General features: G+C 44.9%; 1 protein-coding gene across 2 annotated transcripts in view; it reads left to right on the top strand.

The window, feature by feature from the left end:
- The window catches only part of LOC127455376 (gamma-aminobutyric acid receptor subunit rho-1), a 49,185-nt gene extending 33,600 nt beyond the window's left edge, over positions 1–15,585 (top strand). For both annotated transcript variants that reach the window (XM_051723229.1, XM_051723230.1), the window contains exons 4-10: positions 444–511; positions 673–896; positions 1,021–1,103; positions 1,301–1,441; positions 9,411–9,563; positions 14,817–15,013; positions 15,150–15,585. In XM_051723229.1, the coding sequence (XP_051579189.1) occupies positions 444–511; positions 673–896; positions 1,021–1,103; positions 1,301–1,441; positions 9,411–9,563; positions 14,817–15,013; positions 15,150–15,446 (1,163 nt within the window). In that variant the 3' untranslated portion in view covers positions 15,447–15,585. The remainder of the gene's footprint in view (positions 1–443; positions 512–672; positions 897–1,020; positions 1,104–1,300; positions 1,442–9,410; positions 9,564–14,816; positions 15,014–15,149) is intronic.
- The last annotated feature ends 6,892 nt before the right edge of the window (positions 15,586–22,477 follow it).

Below are 22,477 nucleotides of genomic sequence, written 5' to 3'. Positions count from 1 at the left end.
GGGACATTCGATGTGTTTAACACTATTTTCTTTTAATGCTATGTTCATTTTATGTTAAATTATAATTTATCTAATACATTTAGTAGTTCTCAATATAATATATTATATATATATATATATATATATATATATATATATATATACAGTATATATAGTATATATGAGTGCAATATACACATTTTCAATTTATTTATAATTTAATAATAATAAACACAAATAAAATAAATTATATTTTGTTATTTTTATCAACATTATATGTTATAAAATAATAGTACAGTATATGTAACTATTTACATTAGTGCAAATAGCATTTACCATATTTTAAATACAAATTTATAATGTGATGCTTACTATTTTAATGTTTGAAAGTTAACCTAAATCTAATATTGTTAACACAAATGAGAACTGTAGATTTGATTTTCTCTTTGATTGTTCAATAACAGGACCTCCTATACCGGTTGGTGTGGATGTTCAGGTCGAGAGTCTAGACACTATCTCTGAGGTTGACATGGTGAGTGATCCAGTAACGAGCACTTTAATAACCAGCTTATCATTATAAACTACCACATGGAAATATGTTTAGAAGATTATTCTTTTGACAAAGGTTATATTGGTTTAAATGTTTTAAATCCCTTGCCTGCAGTATGTTTACCATGAGATGTTTCTCATCAGGATTTCACCATGACTCTGTATTTGAGACATTATTGGAAAGATGAGCGTCTGTCGTTCCCGAGCACCAATAATCAGAGCATGACATTTGACAGCAGACTGGTGAAGAAGATCTGGGTTCCTGACATGTTTTTCGTTCATTCCAAAAGATCTTTCATTCACGACACAACGACAGATAATGTGATGTTACGCGTGTATCCTGATGGAAATGTTCTCTACAGTCTCAGGTGAACACCTTTCACACATAATACTAGCAACAAAAATGAAATTTTCCATGATGTAAAGCTCACAATGGTGAAAATCATGAATGTGAATTCTAACATGGATCTCTGATGATGTGTTTGTGTGTAGAGTGACGGTGACAGCGATGTGTAACATGGACTTGAGTCGATTTCCTCTGGACACACAGACCTGCTCATTAGAGATCGAGAGCTGTATGTATACACACACACACACATTTACTAATTTCACTCTCACTTACACCAATGTGAGCATATGATCATACTGAAGAGAACAAATAAACTGCATGAGGTTCTTTTGTTTGTGCCTCATTAGAATTACACCGTGATGAAAAACTTGTTTTATTTAATTGACATACTCTATGTACAGTGTATGTGTGTTATTTTGACAGATGCGTACACTGATGATGATCTAATGTTGTACTGGAAGAAAGGCAACGAGTCTCTGAACACAGACGACAGGATTTCCCTATCTCAGTTTCTCATTCAGAAGTTCCACACAACGACTAAACTCGCTTTCTACAGCAGTACAGGTATCACACACATGCACAAACACACACGCACACACACACACCCAAACCGGCCCACACACACACACACACATACACACACACACACAGCCAAACCCGCCCACACACACACACACACACACACACATGTTGGTGTGGCTATCCTTATTGTGTGGCTATCCTGAATTATGGGGACACTAGAAATGTCCTCATAAACCACATTTATAGCATAATACCCTTGTAATTACCAGTTTGTAACCTAAAAAAAGGTCATCGTAAACCACTTAAACCTGCCCACACACACACACTCACACACACACACACACACACACAGTCAGTAAACGCAAGCTCTTTTTCGGCTAGGCATCGCTATCAGACAGTGTTTACATTAAATCTGATTAAGCCTGGATAATTTCACGAATGTACACGCAGCTTTAATATACAACTAACGTCATGGTTACTGGTGTAACCTCCGTTCCCTGATGGAGGGAACGAGACGTTGGTGTCGATGTAGTGACACTAGGGGTCACTCTTGGGAGCCCGAGACACCTCTGGTCTTTGATAAAAGGCCAATGAAAATTGGCGAGTGGTATTTGCATGCCACTCCCCCGAACATACGGGTATAAAAGGAGCTGGTATGCAACCACTCATTCAGGTTTTACGCTGAGGAGCCGATATAAGGTCCGGCCATTTCAGCGGGTAGTTCAGCGTTGTGGCAGGAGGGACCAACGTCTCGTTCCCTTCATCAGGGAACGGAGGTTACACCAGTAACCATGACGTTCCCTATCTGTCACTCACTCGACGTTGGTGTCGATGTAGTGACACTAGGGGTCCCTATACAAAATGCCACAAGGCTGAACTGTGTTACGTGAACTGGCGGTGTGTGATGGGCAGACTTGCTGTGTGCCTCATAGCCAGCACACCAGGTCGACACGTAACCTCCCCCAACACAGTTATGAGTGTCGAACGGCCCTTTTTGGGGACAAGTCAACTACCCAGAGATAGAGACAGGCTTAACCCAGTCATGGCCTCTTTCCCCTTCTCTTTTTCCACTCCCTAAAAAAGAAGGGGGATTATCCGACTGGGCCGCCAGGTCTAGTCGGGGGGTGTCCCTCCCAAGGGGAGGACACCGCGGAGACCACACCTCGCCCCAAGAGAGGGGGGGATATTTAAGTGGAAAAATACATCACATGGTCTTTCCAACCATGTGGAGAGCCTTCAAGGTAGATCCTACCCAATGGGGGAGGAGTTACTACAACATGGAGACTGAGGGGCTCTGCCCAAGGAAGACGCAGTTTGCCAGTAGGGAAACGAACTAGCGGAAGATATAGATCGCATGGGGTTAGCCTTACAGGGAACCGCCACATGCGGAGCACCTACCCCAGAACCGGGCTCTTAGTTAGCGCGTGTACTGGGCCGGCAGCGAGTCTCTCCGAAAACTCGACTGCCACAGGGCTCGGAGGAAGTCAACCAGGGAACAACTTTTGTGAACACTACTGGGAATTAACAGCGCACGTCTTCAGCTCAAAAGGAGGTGGAAGGCGCTATGTGCAAGCGATACACCCAGCCGGCTATCCCGGGCTTATCCGCTTGTGTTGCGTGCCACTACCTGGGACCAAACCGGTTCCACCCGGAGGTTGTAGAACCTTGCAAAGGTGTTGGGTGTTGCCCAGCCCGCTGCTCTGCAATGTCTGTTAGAGAGGCACCTCTGGCCAGGGCCCAAGAAGCCGCTACACCACGGGTAGAATGGGCTCGTAGCCCTACCGGGGGCGGCATGTTTTGGGCGAGACATGCCATAGTTATGGCGTCAATGAGCCAGTGGGCGATCCTCTGCTTGGAGACAGCGCTTCCTTTCCGCTGTGCACCAAAGCAGACAAAGAGCTGCTCAGAGATTCTAAAGCTCTGCGTGCGATCCAAATAGATGCGTAAAGCGCGCACCGGACACAGCAACGACAGGGCTAGGTCTGCCTCCTCCTGGGGCAGCGCTTGCAGGTTCACCACCTGGTCTCTAAAAGGAGTGGTGGGAACCTTGGGCACATGCCCGGTCGGGGGTCTCAGGATCACGTGAGAATAGCCCGGACCGAACTCCAGGCACGTTTCGCTGACAGAGAACGCTTGCAGGTCACCTACCCTCTTGATGGAAGTGAGCGCAGTCAGGAGGGCAGTCTTCAAGGAGAGTGCCTTAAGCCTGGCTGACTGCAAAACTCAAAGGGGGCTCTCTGTAGACCCTGAAAAACTACAGAGGTCCGATGAGGGAACAAGGCGTGGCCTGGAGGGATTCAGCCTCCTGGCGCCTCTTAGGAACCTGATGATCAGATCATGCTTCCCTAAGGACTCACCATCGACTGCGTCATGGTGTGCTGCTATGGCAGCAACGTACACCTTCAAGGTGGAAGGGGACAGCCTCCCTTCCAACCTCTCTTGCAGGAAGGAAAGCACTGATCTGACTGCGCACCTCTAGGGGTCTTCCTGATGGGAAGAACACCACTTAGCGAACAGACACCACTTAAAGGCATACAGGTGCCTCATAGAAGGAGCCCTAGCCTAGGTGAACGTGTCTACCACCGCAGGTGGGAGACAGCTTAGGTCTTCCGCGACCCGTCCAGGGGCCAGACATGGAGATTCCAGAGGTCTGGGCGCGGGTGCCGGATGGTGCCCCTTCCCTGAGAAAGAAGGGCCTTTCTCAGGGGAATTTGCCCAGGGGGAGCTGTCACGAGGAGCATGAGGTCCGAGCACCACGTCTGGGCGGGCCAGTAGGGTGCTTACCAGGACGACCTTCTCCTCGTCCTCCCTGACCTTGCACAGGGTCTGTGCAAGCAGGCTCACTGGGGAAAACGCATATTTGTGAATGCCAGGGGACCAGCTGTGTGCCAGCGCGTCTATGCCGAGGAAGGCCTCGGTGAGGGCGTACCAGAGCGGGCAGTGGGAGGATTCTTGGGAGGTGAACAGGTGCACCTGTGCCTGACTGAATCGACTCCAAATCAGCTGGACCACCTGAAGGTGGAGTCTCCACTCTCCCTTGAGGGTAACCTGTTGTTACGGCGCGTCCGCCGAAGTGTTGAGGTTGCCTGGGATGTGAGTGGCTTGCAGCGACTTGGTGCTGCTAACTCCGTTGGAGGAGACGGCGGGCGAGTTATGACATACAGCGGGAGCGCAGACCGCCTTGGCGGTTGACATATGCTACCACTGCCGTGCTGTCTGTCCGAACTAGCACGTGCTTGCCCTGGATCAACGGCCGGAACCTCCGCAGGGCGAGCAGAATTGCCAGTAACTCGAGGCAGTTGATGTGCCAACGCAGCTGCGGACCCGTCTAGAGGCCGGCGGCTGCGTGCCCATTGCCAACAGCGCCCCAGCCCATTTTGGAGGTGTCTGTCGTGACCACGACGCGCCTGGAGACCAGTTCTAGCGGAACACCTGCTCGTGGAAACGAGAGGTCGGTCCAAGGGCTGAAAAGATGGTGACAGACCGACGTAATGGCCACGCGGTGTGTCCCGTGGCGCCATGCCTGTCTCGGGACTCGAGTCTGGAGCCAGTGCTGAAGCGGCCTCATATGCATCAACCCGAGTGGGGTGGCCACCGCCGAGGACGCCATATGCCCCAGGAGCCTCTGAAAATGTTTCAGTGGAACCGCTGTTTTCTGTTTGAACGCCTTCAAACAGGCCAGCACCGACTGGGCGTGCTCGTTCGTAAGGTGCGCCGTCAAGGAGACTGAGTCCAACTCCAAACCGAGAAAAGAGATGCTCTGAACCGGGAGGAGCTTGCTCTTTTCCCAGCTGACCCGAAGCCCTAGTCGGCTGAGGTGTGAGAGCACCAGGTCCCTGTGTGCGCATAACCCGTCTCGAGAGTGAGCTAGGATTAGCCAGTCGTCGAGATAGTTGAGAATGCGAATGCCCACCTCCCTTAACGGGGCAAGGGCAGCCTCTGCGATCTTCGTAAAGATGCGAGGAGACAGGGACAGGCCGAAAGGGAGGACTTGTACCGATACGCCTGACCCTCGAACGCAAACCGCAGGAAGGGTCTGTGTCGAGGAAGGATCGAGACGTGAAAGTACACATCCTTCGGGTCTACCGCCGTGAACCAATCTTGATGCCGGACGCTCGCTAGAATGCGTCTTTGCGTCAGCATCTTGAACGGGAGTCTGTGTAAGGCCTGGTTCAGTACTCGCAGGTCCAAGATTGGCCGCAACCCACCGCCTTTTTTTGGTACAATGAAGTAGGGGCTGTAAAACCCCTTCATCTCGGCTGGAGGGACAGGTTCTATCGCGTCCTTCCGTAGGAGGGTAGCGATCTCCGCGCAAAGTAGCAGCGTTTCCATCTTTCACCAAGGTGAAGTGGACACCGCTGGACCTGGGCGGATGCCCAGCGAAGTGAATCGTGCAGCCGAGTCGGATGGTCCGGACCAGCCCTCGCGACGGACTGGAAAGCGCAAGCCATGCACCCGAGTTCCGCGCAAGGGGGACCAAAGGGACAACGTCATCGGATGTACCGGCGGGTGGGGCCTCGCGGCGGGGTGGAGCTTGAGGTGCCACACCACATCGTGGCCGTGCTGAGTCCGAGGACATCGAAGCACTTACCTGGCTCCTTGTGACCACCCCCGGAACAGCCTGGGACGGGGGAGGAAGAGGCCTGTCCTCATGACCCGTGGAGACTGTCACATCGGGGGCGGATTTGTGCCACAGCTGGGCGCTCAGGGCGGGAGACCGCCGCTGGAGCGCCAACCTGCCAAATGGAGTGGTGGACGGTGGTCGTGATGCCAGCCGTACACACCGAATATGTGACCCAGGGAACAAGGAAACCACTCTTGCGGAGCTCTTGAGTACTGCAGCCACTTGGGCATGCAGCGCAATTAAATGCAAAAGGTAACAAAAAGAAGATCTGCTTACCAGCTCCAGAGCAGTGGGTTTCGTTGTCCCTGGGTCGCCCGTCTCAGGGGCGCTTCGAAGACCTCTGTGGGTTCTTCGGTGCCGGCTGTGAGGCGGGTGGCGTCGGCTTCCTGCGGTGGGCTCCACGCCGGGGCCGGGCCGGAGGGGCAGGCTGTGGCGGAGCCGGTGCAGTCACCGCAGGGGGACGCCCTCGACAATGAGTAGAACGGGGGTCTTGAGCCACGCCGGGGCAGGACAAGCTGGCTAGCATCCATCTACTGCTCTACCATCGAGAACTGCTGGGCAAAGTCCTCGACAGTGTCGCCGAATAGGCCCGCCTGGAAAATGGGGGCAGCAAGGAATCGTGTCCTGTCGGCCTCACCCATCTCGACCAGGTTGAGCCAAAGGTGGCGCTCCTGGACCACTAGTGTGGCCATCGTCCGCCCAGGAGACCGCGCCGTGACCTCCGTCGCTCGGAGAGCGAGGTCGGTCGCCGAGCGCAGTTCCTGCATCAATCCCGGGGCGGAACTACCCTCGTGCAGTTCCTTTAGCGCCTTGGCGGACTTGCAGGAGAGCCATGGCGTGCAGGGCGGAGGCGGCTTGTCCAGCAGCGCCGTAGGCTTTGACCGTCAGAGACGATGTAAACCTACAGGCCTTGGACGGGGGCTTTGGGCACCCGCGCCAGGTGGCGGCACTCTGCGGGCATAGGTGCACCGCGAGCGCCTTTATCCACCGGGGGATTGCCGAATAACCCTTGGCCGCCCCACCATCGAGGGTAGTGAGAGCGGGGAAGCTGAAAAGATCGGGACCGGGCAGTAAAAGGTGCCTCCCGCGACCTTGGCAGCTCTTCATGCACTTCCGGGAAGAAAGGAACGGGGCGGGGCGTGGCTTTGAGCGGCACCGCGAGCCCAGGAACCAATCACAGAGCCGTGAGGGTTCAGGGAAGAGCGGTGAAATCCACTCTAACCGACGCTCGCGGCTGTCCGGGAAAGCATGTCGTCATCTCCGCGTCAGCCTGTGACTGGGCGATCGACCCCGAAGGGAGGAGCCCAGCCGAGGCTTCCGACTGGACGAGCCCGCTCTCCGATGCTGCGCTCGAGAGCTCATCACTTTCGCGGGCTCCGAATAAGAGGTCGAACTCGCCGTGAGACGAGCCGGCGGACTCACCCGGAAGCCCGATCGGGGCAGACGAGCGTGCTGGGGAATGGGAAGTCCGCGGGGGGATACCCGGCGGAGGCGGTCCCATTGGGGTCCCCAAATCGCCCCCAGTGCTAGCCGCGCTGGCCTCAAACCCGTGGGTAAAAGGACTGAGGCGGGAGCCTCTGGGGTGGCTCGCTTCCTTACGAAGGCGAGCCGCGACCGCAACGTTGCCATGGACACATTCTCGCAATGAGAATGTGACCATCCACAAACGCTGTCTCCGCGTGAGCAGTGCCCAGACACGAAAGACAGTGATCGTGACCGTTAGAAGGCGAGAGATAACGAGCACAACCAGGAATAACACACAATCGGAAAAGCATCTTTAAAAAGACGCGTCTTTAAAAAGACGTTCCGTGTGTGCGCTCTTTTAGAGAAATATATACTCTTTTAGAGGGGAAAAATGCTCTTTCAGAAAATATACTCTCTAGTTTTTCTGCCGAAGCGCCCAGGGGCATTCTCTGCAGTGCACCAGTGCAGAGGAGGGAGAAGCCGCTGAAATGCGCCGTCAGATCCAGCAGGTGAATGAACAGTAGTATTCAGCTCAATGAGCATGACCGTTCGGCTCCGAAGAGAAAATCTGAATGAGTGGTTGCATACCAGCTCCTTTTATACCCGTATGTTCGGGGGAGTGGCATGCAAATACCACTCGCCAATTTTCATTGGCCTTTTATCAAAGACCAGAGGTGTCTCGGGCTCCCAAGAGTGACCCCTAGTGTCACTACATCGACACCAACGTCGAGTGAGTGACAGATAGGGAACCCTAGCTCTGTTCTAAATTTTGGTTCAAGAACTCCCTTAGGACGCACAGAGATTGAGATGCACTCATATTGGCTGTTTATTTCCTGCCATTCACAGAAGTCAACATTGCGCAAACACAGATGAAAACGTGTTGCTTCCAAAAGCACCACGTGATGTTTTGATTGACACTTTCTCTGGAAGTCAATAAAACAATGTTTACCTTCTTCTATTTACATAATGGGCCCTATTTTAAGAACGCTATGTGATACATCATATGTGCAAAGTCAGTTGGCATGGCCGTGAAGTTTTGGTATTTTAGTACACATAAGTGCTAAGTCTAGGTGCAAGTGGGTTTGACAAAACTGCACGCACAAAGCGCTAATGGGCTGCATCAAGTGCAATGTAATTCTGAGGTTCTTCTCCAGCACCATCTGTGTCCTATTAAATAGTCCATTCCCACAAGCTCCAGCGATATAAACAAAGACAGCACATTCATAAGAAGTTGGTAGTGTAAATGGACTGTGTGCAATAAATTAGAAGAATAGAAATTCATAAATCTCAGGAAATTAGCAAATTGCTCTTTTTGCCACTTCATTAATATACAATACACCCCCAGTTGGTGCACATACACCCACAGATAGGGCAAACATACACACACACGGCCACTTACGCTTCATGCTGGCACGAAAATTGAGCTTAGAATTAGCACTCTCAAGAAAATTGGTTAAGACACAGGGCACAGCTTTCAGAATAAAATGTGATATGTTACGTGATGATATCACTCCGCTGGTTAGTCCAGTTATGAGTGAATCATTCAATCACTTGACTTTTTTGATGCACCTCTTGGAATTTCATTCGGTGAATGTGTTTCTATTGTAGTTTCTGTGCATGTCTTATTATTTAATTAAAAATGTCTCCACCTCAAGTGAGCATATACGTTTTCTATGCACATTTTGGAGATTTTATTTGCACCGTGGTGTTTCCATTCAGACTTTTTTAGTTCTTGTATCATCCATGAGTTATCATCATCTGTCGTTAAACAGATCAACTTCCTCAGCTATTGGTGAAGTCTTGTGAAATGTTGCTGTGTGTGGAGAACTTCTCCTGCATCAAACCACTGCATAAAATCATAACATTAAAGCAAACTATACAGCATCATCAGCACTTGAACTCAAATGTTTTGTTGTTTTTCAGGCTGGTATAATCGGTTGTACATTCATTTCACGCTGCGTCGGCACATCTTCTTCTTCCTGCTGCAGACGTATTTCCCTGCGACACTGATGGTCATGTTGTCCTGGGTGTCCTTCTGGATTGACCGCAGAGCCGTTCCTGCTCGAGTTCCACTGGGTGAGATATTAAACACATTCCCTGTTTCTATTTCTTGAAATATTCTTTGAGAAATGCATCACCTCTCTATGATGTATATTCAACAATCAAGTTGTGGAGTTCATTAGTCAAGTCAACCTTTATTTATAGAGCACATTAAAAAACAACAGAAGTTGACCCAAAGTGATAATGAAATGTAACGAGGAGTCTAAAATCACTCCAAGACTCCTCACATGATCTTGTACATTGGACGACAGAGGACCTAACTGGGCAACCAGGCCAGGTAAGTAGGACATGGAGGAACCTAAAATCAGAACTTCAGTTTTGCTTTCATTTAATTGTAAGAAATTGTTTGTCAGCCAATGTTTAATATCTATGAAGCAATTTAGGGCATTCTCAGATGAACAATTCTTGTCTACACTCACTGGGAAATGAAATTGGGAATCGTCAGCATAACAGTGATAAGATGTGCTGTACTTCTGAAAAATAGAGCTCAGAGGAAGCATATACAGTGAAAAAAACAAGGGTCCTAAAATCAACCCTTGAGGGACACCACACTGTAACTGAGCCAACGTAGAAGAAAAATTTCTTTGAGATAGGAGGAAAACCACAGGAAGGCCATACCCTGGATGCCAACCATACATTCAAGACGATTGAGGAGAATATTATGGTCAATAGTGTCGAACACGGCACTGAGATCTAATAAAACTAAGACGACAGGTGAACCTGAATCCATGGAGAGAAAAATATCTTTATTGACCTTCAACAATGCAGATTCAGTGCTGTGCAAGGGTCTGAAACCAGACTGAAACGTATCTAAAATGTTAAATGTAATTAGATTTAGAACTCTCTCCAAAATCATGGAAATAATAGGCAGCTTGGAGATTGGTCTGTAATTGTTGTGTATTGCCAGATCCAAAAAAGTTTTTTTTTTTTTTTTTAACAAAGGATGTAGAATTGCATGTTTAAAACTACTTGGAACAACTCCACTTGCTAATAAGCTGTTAATTATAGCTGTCACACTGGAACTGATCTTCTGAAAACTCATGAAACAGTCATGAAAACTTCTTTAAGAAGGTGTGGAGAAAGAATATCCAGCTAGCTGTGCTGACGAAACTGGTTCAAAGTGAGTCAGGGAGCTGGACAGGGAAGGAATTAGTGGTTGATCAAATTGTGAACCTTTAATCTGCCCAATTTTGTAAATAAAAAGTTTCAAAATTTGTCACAGTTCTCTTGGGTGGCATCCAGAAAAGCATTTCCAGTTGGGTTTAAAAACAGAATCAATTGTTTTGAACAAAACTTTTGATCGATTTGCATTATCAGAGATTAATGTAGAGAAAAACTTGGCTTTCGTTTCCTTTACAGCTCTCTGATAGTTTGTTAAACACACCTTTAAAATGTCATAAGAGACCTGAAGCTTGTCTCGGTTCCACTTGCGCTCTGCTTTTCTGCACTCTTGTCTGAGAGTGTGGGTGACGTCATGACATTATCAAGTGTAAAAGTACAAGATTTTTTAAAAGCTTCAACCAATCATTCAGTGTCGAGTCCAGCTAAGACATCATCTGTGAAATGAGTTAGATAAAATTCTGAAAAATTATTGGCAGTAGATGAGTGAATGGACTGGGAGTGACGTAAGGGCTGAGAAAAAATAGGGAGAGGACACGTAGAGACAGATTCAAACATTATTGAATAATGGTCAGAAATGCCAATATCTAAGACCTCTATGTTGGACACAGAAAGACTATATAACACAAGATTCAATGTATGACTCATATTGTGAGTAGGACCAGTGACATGTCGTACGAAATTTAAAGACTCATTGAGGGAGATAAATTCATTTACCAGAGGTTATTTGATGGACAGCATACGTGAATATTAAAATCCCCAAGAAGTCTATCACCACTTGACACAAGTCCAGAGAGAAACTCCGGAAGTTGTTGGATGAAGTCCTAATTAAATCTGGGAGGTCTGTGCACAGAAAGCAGGACCCAAGACATCAATCTTTAATAGTCGGACCTCAAAACTGGAATACATGTCCATAGGTAGGGTTATGCATTTAAAAGAGTTTCTAAAAACAGTGGCAACACCTTCTCCTCGCCCTGAAGACCGTGGGGAATTTAAGAAGTCACAGCCTGACGGCGTTAGATCCCCCAGGGCCATTTGTTCACCAGGATTCAGCCAGGTCTCAGTGATGAATAAAAAGTCCAATAATCATGATATAAAAAAGTCATTCAGAATAAGACTTGTTCAATATTGACCGTGCATTAATGAGGTCCATCTTAATAATGGCGACATCCGTGTTTTGTGGTAAAATAAAAGATGTGCGTTTCAGCAAGCTGAGATTATCAAAATTGACACCTCGCTTCACATCACATTCACTAGTCGGAGGGCGACGGTGTGAAGACCAGATGGCCGGTATGTGGTGGTTGTCAGGGGAATCAGCCGGTAATCTGCAGGTATGTTGTTTTGACCCTCGATGGACATACCGGGGGCGACACGCATTTCCAAGAGCAGCGCAATAGTTGTAAACTCTGTCTGACAGGCGGTCTGAGGAATTCAAACACCGTAAATCCAGACGTGAGTAGAATAAAATCATATCAGAAGAAAGATGACTGCATGAACTTGCAAACAAGCAGGGGGCTCTCCGCTGAAACTGGCCAACAGCAAAACTCCAATAGGCCAAGATGGGCAACAGAAGGTAGAACATCCTCAATGCATCCACCAACACGACTGGAATTCAAAGTCCACGTGCTTCAGCCCCACTGGACGTCGAACGATGGACAGGGAATCAAGCAGCCTATTTAAGACTGCATGTAACAGTCCCGGTGAAGACCATCGGTGAGTGCAGCAGTGTTCATTTCCTTTCAAGTAATCCAGTTAGACTAAAAGTCACTAGTCCATAAGATTGTCAATAAAAGGGAAGTATAAAACTCGATTTCCTGAGGTCACTCATACAAAAGGCCACTAAAACAAAAACATCTAAAAACATTTAAAAGAACCCGGAGAGTATCGGCAAACTCTACCGGAAACTTGCACCACATTAGAACCTGTAAAGATGCTGAGCAATCACCAAATGACCAATTACTGAAGGTTACAACAAAACCAACAGCAGCAGCATGAATAATCTCGGCAAACAATAAAACTATAAACAGCAACACGCTAATCTGCAGAATTGATTTATACCACAGAGCATTTCTGTGAAGTTGAGTGCATACTTTGCTGAATAATGTTCATGTTTTACAGAAATGCAGAAAATGAGTCATGACAAATATTACTTAGTGGCTATTTGATTCATTGAGTCTTACTGTGTTTAACAGACAGCAGAAACAACGCTTGTGACGTTTTGTCAAGAATAAACAAACGAACTGCGCTCGGTGACCGACCTCGCTCTCTGAGCGACGAAGATCACGGTGCGGTCTCTCAGGCAGACGATGTCCACATTAGTGGTCCAGGAGCGCCACCTGTGGCTCAACCTGGTCGAGATGGGTGAGGCCGACAAGACACGGTTCCTTGCTGCCCCCATCTCCCAGACTGGCCTATTCGGCGACACCGTCGAGGACTTTGCCCAGAAGTTTTCGACGGTGAAGCAGCAGATGGAGGCTATCCGGCATATCCTGCTCCTGTGCTTTCCAATCTGTCATGATGGCTGGTCCGGACCGTCCGACTTAGCTACACGATTCAGTTCGCCAGGCGTCCGCCCAGCTTCAGCGGTATCCACTTCATCTTGGTGAAGGACGAAAATGCTGCTACCTTGCACGCGGAGATCGCTACCCTCCTACGGAAGGGTGCGATAGAACCTGTCCCTCCGGCCGAGATGAAGAAGGGGTTTTACAACCCCTACTTCATCGTACCAAAAAAAGGCGGTGGGTTGCGGCCAACCTTGGACCTGCGAGTACTGAACCGGGCTTTACACAGACTCCCGTTCAAGATGCTGACGCAAAAACACATTCTGGTGAGCGTCCGGCATCAAGATTGGTTTGCGGCGGTAGACCTGAAGGACGCGTACTTTCACGTCTCGATTCTACCTCGACACAGACCCTTCCTGCAGTTTGCGTGCGAGGGTCAGGCGTATCAGTACAAGGTCCTCCCTTTCGGCCTGTCCTTGTCCCCTCGCGTCTTCATGAAGGTCGCAGAGGCAGCCTTTGCCCCGTTAAGGGAAGTGGGCATTCGCATTCTCAACTATCTCGATGATTGGCTAATCCTAGCTCACTCTTGGGACATGTTGTGTGCACACAGGGACTTAGTGCTCTCGCACCTCAGCCGATTAGGGCTTCGGGTCAACTGGGAAAAGAGCAAACTAGACCTGGTGACCCAGTCTGATAATCCCCCTTCTTTTTTAGGGAGTGGAAAAAAAGAAGGGGCAAAGAGGCCACGACGGGGTTAGTCTGTCTCTATCTTTTGGGTAGTCAACTTGTCCCCAAAGGGCCGTTCGACACTCATAACTATGTTGGGGGAGGTTACGTGTTGGCCTGGTGCGCTGGCTATGAGGCACACAGTGGTCTGCCCGTCACACACTGCCAGTTCAAGTAACACAGTTCAGCCAGTTGCGGCATTTTGTATAGGAACCCCTAGTGTCACTACATCGACACAACGTTGAGTGAGTGACAGATAGGGAACGTCCTGGTTACTTGCATAACCTCCGTTCCCTGATGGAGGGAACGAGACGTTGTGTCCCTCCTGCCACAACGCTGAACTACCCGCTGAAATGGCCGGACCTTGTATCGGCTCCTCAGCATAAAACCTGAATGAGTGGTTGCATACCAGCTCCTTTTATACCCGTATGTTCGGAGGAGTGGCGTGCAAATACCACTCGCCAATTTTCATTGGCATTTTATCAAAGACCAGAGGTGTTTCGGGCTCCCAAGAGTGACCCCTAGTGTCACTACATCTGCACGTCTCGTTCCCTCCATCAGGGAATGGAGGTTACGCAAGTAACCAGGACATTTCTAGGCATAGGCGAACTATGAACATAGGGTGGCATCACCAAAGAGGACTTTGCTCTTGTAGACGGGAGCGCCAATAATGAGGTCGCTGTGCAAGTCGGCAATATACCCCTATACACCCCCTTCACCACCAGTCCTTATCTCACTGTGCCTGGATGGGATGACTGTCCGATCACTTAGTTCTAAATGTTACAGTGTGTTTTCACAGCACAAAGAACATTTCATTCGTCATGATTTGTCAGTATGTTGTGCAACTGTAACAGTGCTTTGAACTTTGTTTGTTTTGACGTGATTTTGGAGACTTTTGCAGCAATATTTGTCTCATTCACAGGCATCACAACAGTCCTGACGATGTCCACCATCATCACTGGAGTGAACGCATCCATGCCCAGAGTCTCCTACATCAAAGCTGTGGACATCTACCTGTGGGTCAGCTTCGTCTTCGTCTTCCTCTCGGTCATTGAGTATGCCGCCGTCAATTACCTGACCACCGTACAGGAGCGCCGAGAGAGGAAACTCAGAAATCAAGTACGATTACTCAGAATTATATTCTTCTCAAGAATGATTGTACAGTTAATTATGAAAAGAACACACATGCACAAATATGATATTGAAATTTCTTTGTACAGTAAGATGTGTTTATTGTGTTGTGTTGACGCTGCAGTTGCCATGCACGTGTGGTATAGCAAACCCTGACGAGGACATAATGATGACGTCCTGCTACAATGATGTGGATCCAAACACAAGCGGGACTTATAGGATGCCTGAGAACGGCGGGAGACAGGAGAGGATGTTAGCGCAGCTCACACTCGCCGATTCGCAAAGAACGAGTCACGTGAAAACATCACGTGGTTACGTCAACATCTGGATAGACACTCACGCTATAGACAAATACTCTCGAGTGATCTTTCCTGGTGCGTACACACTCTTTAATATTATCTACTGGTCCATCTACTCCTAACCTCTAGACCAGTGAGGAGAACCGCTTTAAACCAGCAGACTCAGTACTCGAGAACTGTAAGAACATTCAGTGATCAGCCTTCTTGAGCCCATATTTGAACTCTTTGTATTTATGTGTTTTTATTGTTATTTCATGACTAATGACCGCTGACATTTACAGAAATCTAAAGCAATCCATAGTAACAAATATGTCTTCCCAGCTAACCTTGGGAAATATAATATTAGAATAATCTGTTATACAGTATATGGAGGGTAAAATTACTCAAAATTAAATATTTAAAGAAATATTCCAGGTTCAATACAAGTTAAGCTCAATCGACAGCATTTGTAGAATAATGTTGATTACCACAAAATTAATTTCGACTCGTCCCTCCTTTTCTTTAAAAAAAGCACAAATGTGTGTTCCAATGAGACACTTACAATGGAAGTCAATGGGGTCAATCCATAAATACTCACTGTTTCAAAAGTATAGACACAAGACATAAACAATATGTGTGTTAACACGATTGTGGTGTGATAAAATCACTTACTAACCACATCTGTGTGAAGATATATTCAATTTAACAACTTCATTACCATGATGATGTGATTCAACAAACCCTAAAACCCTGAAATGACTGTAAAAATGACAATTGAAACAACTTTACAGCTCAAATAATACACAAGTTTTAACAGAAGAATTAATGGAAGTGCTTTTATAAAATTATAAACTTCATATTTCTGTTTAAACCCTCCAAAATGGACCCCATTGACTTCCATTGTAAGTGTCTCACTGGAACACAGATTTGTGCTTTTATTAAAAAAAAGGAGGGACAAGTCAAAATTAATGTTTGTGGTAATCAACATTATGTCACAAATGCTGTCGATTGAACTTAACTTGTATTGAACCCGGAATATTCCTTTAACTCTTTTTCATTTTCATGTTTATAGTTATTGGCATGTCATTCAACAACAGCAGGCTCCACCTTTCAAAAGTCCATTCATTGGACTTCTTTGCTTAACTTAATTTGAACACGTATTGAAAAGGGAAAAGGGAAAGTTTGGCCAAAATAAATGCTATAAATATGGTAACACTGGCTTAAGTGTGTGGAGCATTTTTAACAGCATTCAGAAGTATGTTCGACAGGAAAATGCACAACAGAATGTTGATTCTGTGAGAGGTCATTATGGAAGAAGAAGAGCACGTCTTACTTTGCAGTGACATGTCGATAACCGTAACCCTGAAAATAAATAGTAATAATTAAAATAAACACTTACGCTTGTGCTTAAATTAAAAATCAACCCAAAGATAATGCTAAAATGAAAATGGATGCAAACTAGTGCTAAAATGAAATACAAGGGATGCTCAGTGATTTTAATGATTTTGTAGTTTAAAGATTTCATCATGTATTTATTTAAACAATTACATTTGATTAATCTGGTCTGCCATTCTTCCTAAATAAGAGAGAGAAACCATTTGTATGAAGCATCTTAACCTTTTAAAAACATATAAATGTCACACTTCTTTTTTAAAATACTAAAATGTATACCACTATACTATTTTCCCAAGAATGGAGAAACATCCGTTATTTAAAATGTTTTTTCTCTATGGTATGTATTTATAATACATTTGTTGGTCTTGAAAGTTTAGTTTAATATAATATTCTTACTATAAAAATAACAGAAATATAAAATATATATGTAACATAATAATAGAACATTTTGTACAAAAATAACTTCCTTGATAAATGCTTTTTGTATTGCAAGGTTTTTGTAAATGTAATATTTAAAACTTTGCTGTGTAATGGGAAACAGGTGTATAATAGACATCATAGTTTGTTTATTTTTTACTTTACACATATCTTATGAAGTATCTTTGTTTGTTTTTCATGCTGTATGTTGGCTGGGCTGAACATATGACTGTAACCTCTTAATCCTTCTGAAATATACACTACATGACCTTTGTATTTTCCCTCTACAGTCGAAAAATCTCTAGTAATCTACTGCGTGTCTGTTAATGGATCATGACATTTGTTAAAACCACTCTTCTCTGGTTGAGACCGAAATGAGCCGTAATCTTCCAGAGCTCACCATGAGCACAAAGACCTTTTTGGACAATGCATTAAATATTCTCACTGTACTTTGAGAGTATTATGAAAAGTAGATATTCTTTTGTTGTGACATGTCTCATACAATCATAAAGTTGTTTATTTTTACATTTGATCTCATGATATGTTGAGATTGTAATGACAATCATAAAAAAACATATCACCTCAGTGCACTGCTAAAAACTTCAAAACTTATACAACTAAATTATTTAAAATCCAACTTTAGTCTAAGATTCATTTTTCATCACGTTAGTCATAAATAAACAGCATTTATCTTTGTTTCAGGCTTTTATTTTGAAGTGCCATTTTCCAGAGTAGGATTTCTTCTATCGTCTCAATTACAACATTTGTGAGCGTATGCAAAAACAGAACATTTGAATGGTACTGGGTTGTCAAATATTAAATATATAGCCAGTTGTTCATATTGATTACAAAAAATACCAATATTTGACTATCTTGGAATGTGCTTATGAAAATATTGCAGTAATTAATGTCAACACCATTATTTGGTTATCTAAAAATCCAACTATTCGGCAGCAAAAAAAGTAGACATGTTGCATTTGATAATATAATGTGGCAAACTTTTCAGTGAAAACAGAAATCAGATGAGCCAAAATCTTTGCTAAACATGAGCATGTGTATTTTCATTTGAAATGTCCTACAATTAAGCTTGCTCATTACTACAGTATTATGACAGTGTTTGTGTTCAGATGTATTAATGTGAATGCTGTTGACACCAATTAAGATGCCAAATAGCATTTTCACATTATCCCTTACAATTCTCAGCACAGAATCAATGGACCAAATCACAGCAGTTTGTGTTTCCAGGATAAAGCGTCTTTTTTCATCATTGACTAAGAAGATTTTTGTTTGAAACTGTACATGACATAGATTCGTCCTTGATATAAAAATAATGACAATATTGAATTCTGGCAATGTCTCGGATGAACTCTGGACTTTTCATAGAAATGGCTGAGGGTTGCAATTAGCTTTGATTTATCCAGTCTTGTTGATTTGTTCACAACACTTTTATTTTGAAATGATCTTGTGTCATTGTCACTGCTGATAGTTTCCTGTTTTTCCTCTAATGATTCACACTTGTTCCTTGATTGGTAATTAGTCTGTGTATTTAATTCCCCTGCCGTTTCTCTTTTTCCGATATTGAATGTGTGATATACACTCACTGAGCACTTTATTAGATACACCAGTACACCTACTTATTCTTGTGATTATCTAATCAGCCAATCATGTGTCAGCAGTGTAGTGCATAAAATCATTCAGATATGGTTCAGGAGCTTCAGTTAATGTTCACATCAAACATCAGAATGGGGAAAAATGTGATCTCAGTGATTTGAACCATGGCATGATTGTTGGTGCCAGACGGGCTGGTTTGAGTATTTCTGTAACTGCTGATCTCCTGGGATTTTCACACACAACAGTTTCTAGAATTTACTCGAATGGTGCCAAAAACAAAAAACATCCAGTGAGCGGCAGTTCTGTGGACGGAAACACCTTGTTGATGAGAGAGGTCAACAGAGAATGACCAGACTGGTTTGAACAGACAAAGTCTATGATAACTCAGATAACCACTCTGTACAATTGTGGTGAGAAGAATATAATTTCAGAATGCACATGTCGAACACTGTGGTGAATGGACTACAACAGCAGAAGACCACGTCAGGTACCACTACTGTAAGCCAAGAACAGAAATTTGAGGCTGCAGTGGGCACAGGCTCACCAAAACTGGACAGTGAAAGACTGGAAAAACGTAGCCTGGTCTGATGAATCTCAATTTCTGCTGAGGCACACAGATGGTAGAGTCAGAATTTGGAACCAACTGCATGAATCCATGGACCCAACCTGCCTTGTGTCAACAGTCCAGACAGGTGGCAGTGGTGTAATGGTGTGGGGAGTGTTGTCTTGGCACACTTTGGGCCTGTTTATACCAATCAATCGTCGCTTGAATGCCACAGTCTATTTGAGTCTTGTTGCTGACGATGTGCAACCCTTCATGGCCACAGATTACCCATCTTCTAATGGCTACTTCCAGCATAATGCACCATGTCACAAAGCAAAAGTCGTTTCAAACTGGTTTCATGAACATGACAGTGAGTTCACTGTTCTTCAGTGGCCTTCCCAGTCACCGGATCTGAATCCAATAGAACACCTTTGGGATGTGGAAGAATGGGAGATTCACAGCATGAATGTGCAGCTGACAAATCTGCAGAAATTGCATGATGCAATCATGTCAACGTGGACCAGAATCTCAAAGGAATGTTTCTAACATCTTATGGAATCCATGCCACGAAGAATTGAGGCTGTTTTAAGAGCAAAGGGAAGCCCAACCCAGTATTAGTATAGTGTTCCTAATAAAGTGCTAAGTGAGTGTATGTCACATCAGTGAGCGTGTTTACATGCACGTTCTTACACCTATTATGCTTAATAAGCCAACAACATGTGTGGTCATGTTTAATCATTAAATGGCCTTTCTTTAAACTGATCAACATGGATAGATTTTTTATCAATACCCCGATTTCGCGCTGCATGTAAACACCTTTACTGGTGCTCTTACCGGCTTATCCAATGTGCACAAGTGTAGTGTGCATGACTCTTCACAGTGTGACGTCAAAAGCAGAGAATAACTCGATTATTTAAAAAAATCTCATGTAAACACGGGTTTCTTGCTTTGTCTGATTTTTGTAAAATAAGCATATTTTTAGTAATTATCAGTGTATTGGTGTGCATGTAAACAGGCATAATGAGTGCTTCGGTCTTATTCTTGTTTAGATTTTGTGTTTTTGTTCTCTGTCTCCGAACTTTGAATACTTTGTTTGATCCAGTGTTTTGAATCTGTGTACTCAGGCAATGAAATGACGTGAATCCAAATTCAGCATTTATTTAAAACAATGAATCCAGCAGCTCAAGTATGTCACCTCCATCAGGGATTTCAAATGGTGATGAATTTTTGTCTAAATTATGTAAATTGGTCATCTCAACTGAAAATAATCAGTCATTTAAGTGGTACACTTCGTTCCAACCTGACGATCTCCCAGTTTCTGCTGGAATCTCTGCTCGCCTTTCACATATAGCCTGTATGAAGAAACAGCTTTCAGCTCAATCCAGTAAAGACTGAACTCCCCGTACTCCCAGCAAACTTAGTGATTCAGCACATCATCACAGCTGGGCTTCACAATTCTAACATTATAAAACTGTTACTCTGACTGTCTGGCATTGGATGTTTCTTCAGTAATGCCAATAAGCTTCCTGTGTCATGATGAGTCTCCATTAGTTGACCATGGAGAGCTTCTGCCAAAGATCACAAAGATGTGTGCATGCTGACCACAAGAGTGACCCATGCTGGAATCATGATAGCAATCAATAAAAAACTCATTTGTTGAGTTCTAATGATTGCCTGCTCAAAGGATCCTGCGTTGCATGAACCGCTGACTGTGTCTCAGTAGACCAGTGTGGATTCAGGGTTGTAGTGTCTCCCAGATCTTGATGAGAGCCTGGGTGAGGATGGAACTGAACGCACAAGGAAATCATGATGTCAGTGGCAGCTTAAAAAAACTCTGGGTGGACTTAATCCTGAGATAAAATTACATGTGAGTGGAAAGTTACAAGCAGATTTACAATGTTTGGGAAATCCTCAGAGGCTAGTGTTACCAACAGTCGGTGTGTATGTACAATGTGCGTATGACTATACACTAGCCAAGGATATATATATACACAGAGTGAGGAGCAGGTGTTTCTAATTGTAGGCCCCTTCTTCATCTGGTATACACACACCATCCTATGGCTGGCATCTTGATCATCAAGAAACATTGTCAGTTTCAGATTCTACTGGCCTTCCATGTACACAGATGTTACTTTGAGTCCCATGTGCAGTATCAATGGACAAGACAAACGTGACAGAGCTTCTCTAAATCTATTACCAGCAATATCTACACTATTTCAATGGATCGCCATCTGACTTCTTACTTCGATTACGGGACTTGATTACCTGAGGACGTTCTGCTAGGCACAGTGGAAACAATTAGAATCTTGCATGTTTAGTCCAGTTATTTTCTACAATGGGCATTCCACAGGAGATCTTAAATCAGGACAACACTTCACAGCACACAGGCTCATGGCATCTACTGGGTTCTCTCCTGTAGAGCTGTTGTGCTGATGGCTGATGCAGGACCTCATTGACATTCTTTATAAGAGCTTGAAGGTGCCATCAGGAAAAATCACAGACAAAGACATTTTGCGGTACATTCTTTAAATGAGAGATCAACTGAAGTACCATATGGAGAAAAATGAGAACCTGTAAATGGCCCAACAAGAGCAAAAGAATGGGTGAAGAATGGACCCTGTGACATATGAGGAGCATCATACTGACAAAAGAAAAGAGAAACAAATATACAATGTGACCGTTCTGCATGAGTGGAAAGACAAGGAACCAAACAAGGAAGTGTCACTGATGCTGCACAAGGTGAAGGTCAAGAAGGTAGCAGGAGCCATGGTGTAAAACAAGACAGAGAGTGCCATGGTGCAAAACAAGATAGATGTACCAGACCTATCACACATCACAAAAACACAAGTGGCTTATGTGCAGCAGATCTTTGCAGAGTTTCTCCAGAAGATGCTCCAGCATCATCTGAAAGACCCCAGAACAACCCACCAATGCTATTGTCCCTGAAGAGACTCATAATAACTATAAAATTGGAAACAATGAAGGACAAGCAACCATTGAGCCATAAGTGAGCAGAGTATGGCTCTGCTTTATTCTGAAATAATTTGTGATCAGTGTTGGGGGTAATGTGATAAAAGTAATGTGCATTACATAATCAGATTATTTTTTTCGAGTAATGATTAAAGTAACGCAATATTGTTTTATTTTAGACCATAATATCTGAGTAACTTACAAGTAACGCGTTGCTTTTGTACACATCTACTGCCC

Source organism: Myxocyprinus asiaticus, chromosome 17 (genome assembly GCF_019703515.2).
Source record: "Myxocyprinus asiaticus isolate MX2 ecotype Aquarium Trade chromosome 17, UBuf_Myxa_2, whole genome shotgun sequence".
Taxonomy (NCBI): Eukaryota; Metazoa; Chordata; class Actinopteri; order Cypriniformes; family Catostomidae; genus Myxocyprinus; species Myxocyprinus asiaticus.
Note: the sequence above shows the minus strand (reverse complement) of the source record. Positions and strands in the feature narration are given on the sequence as shown.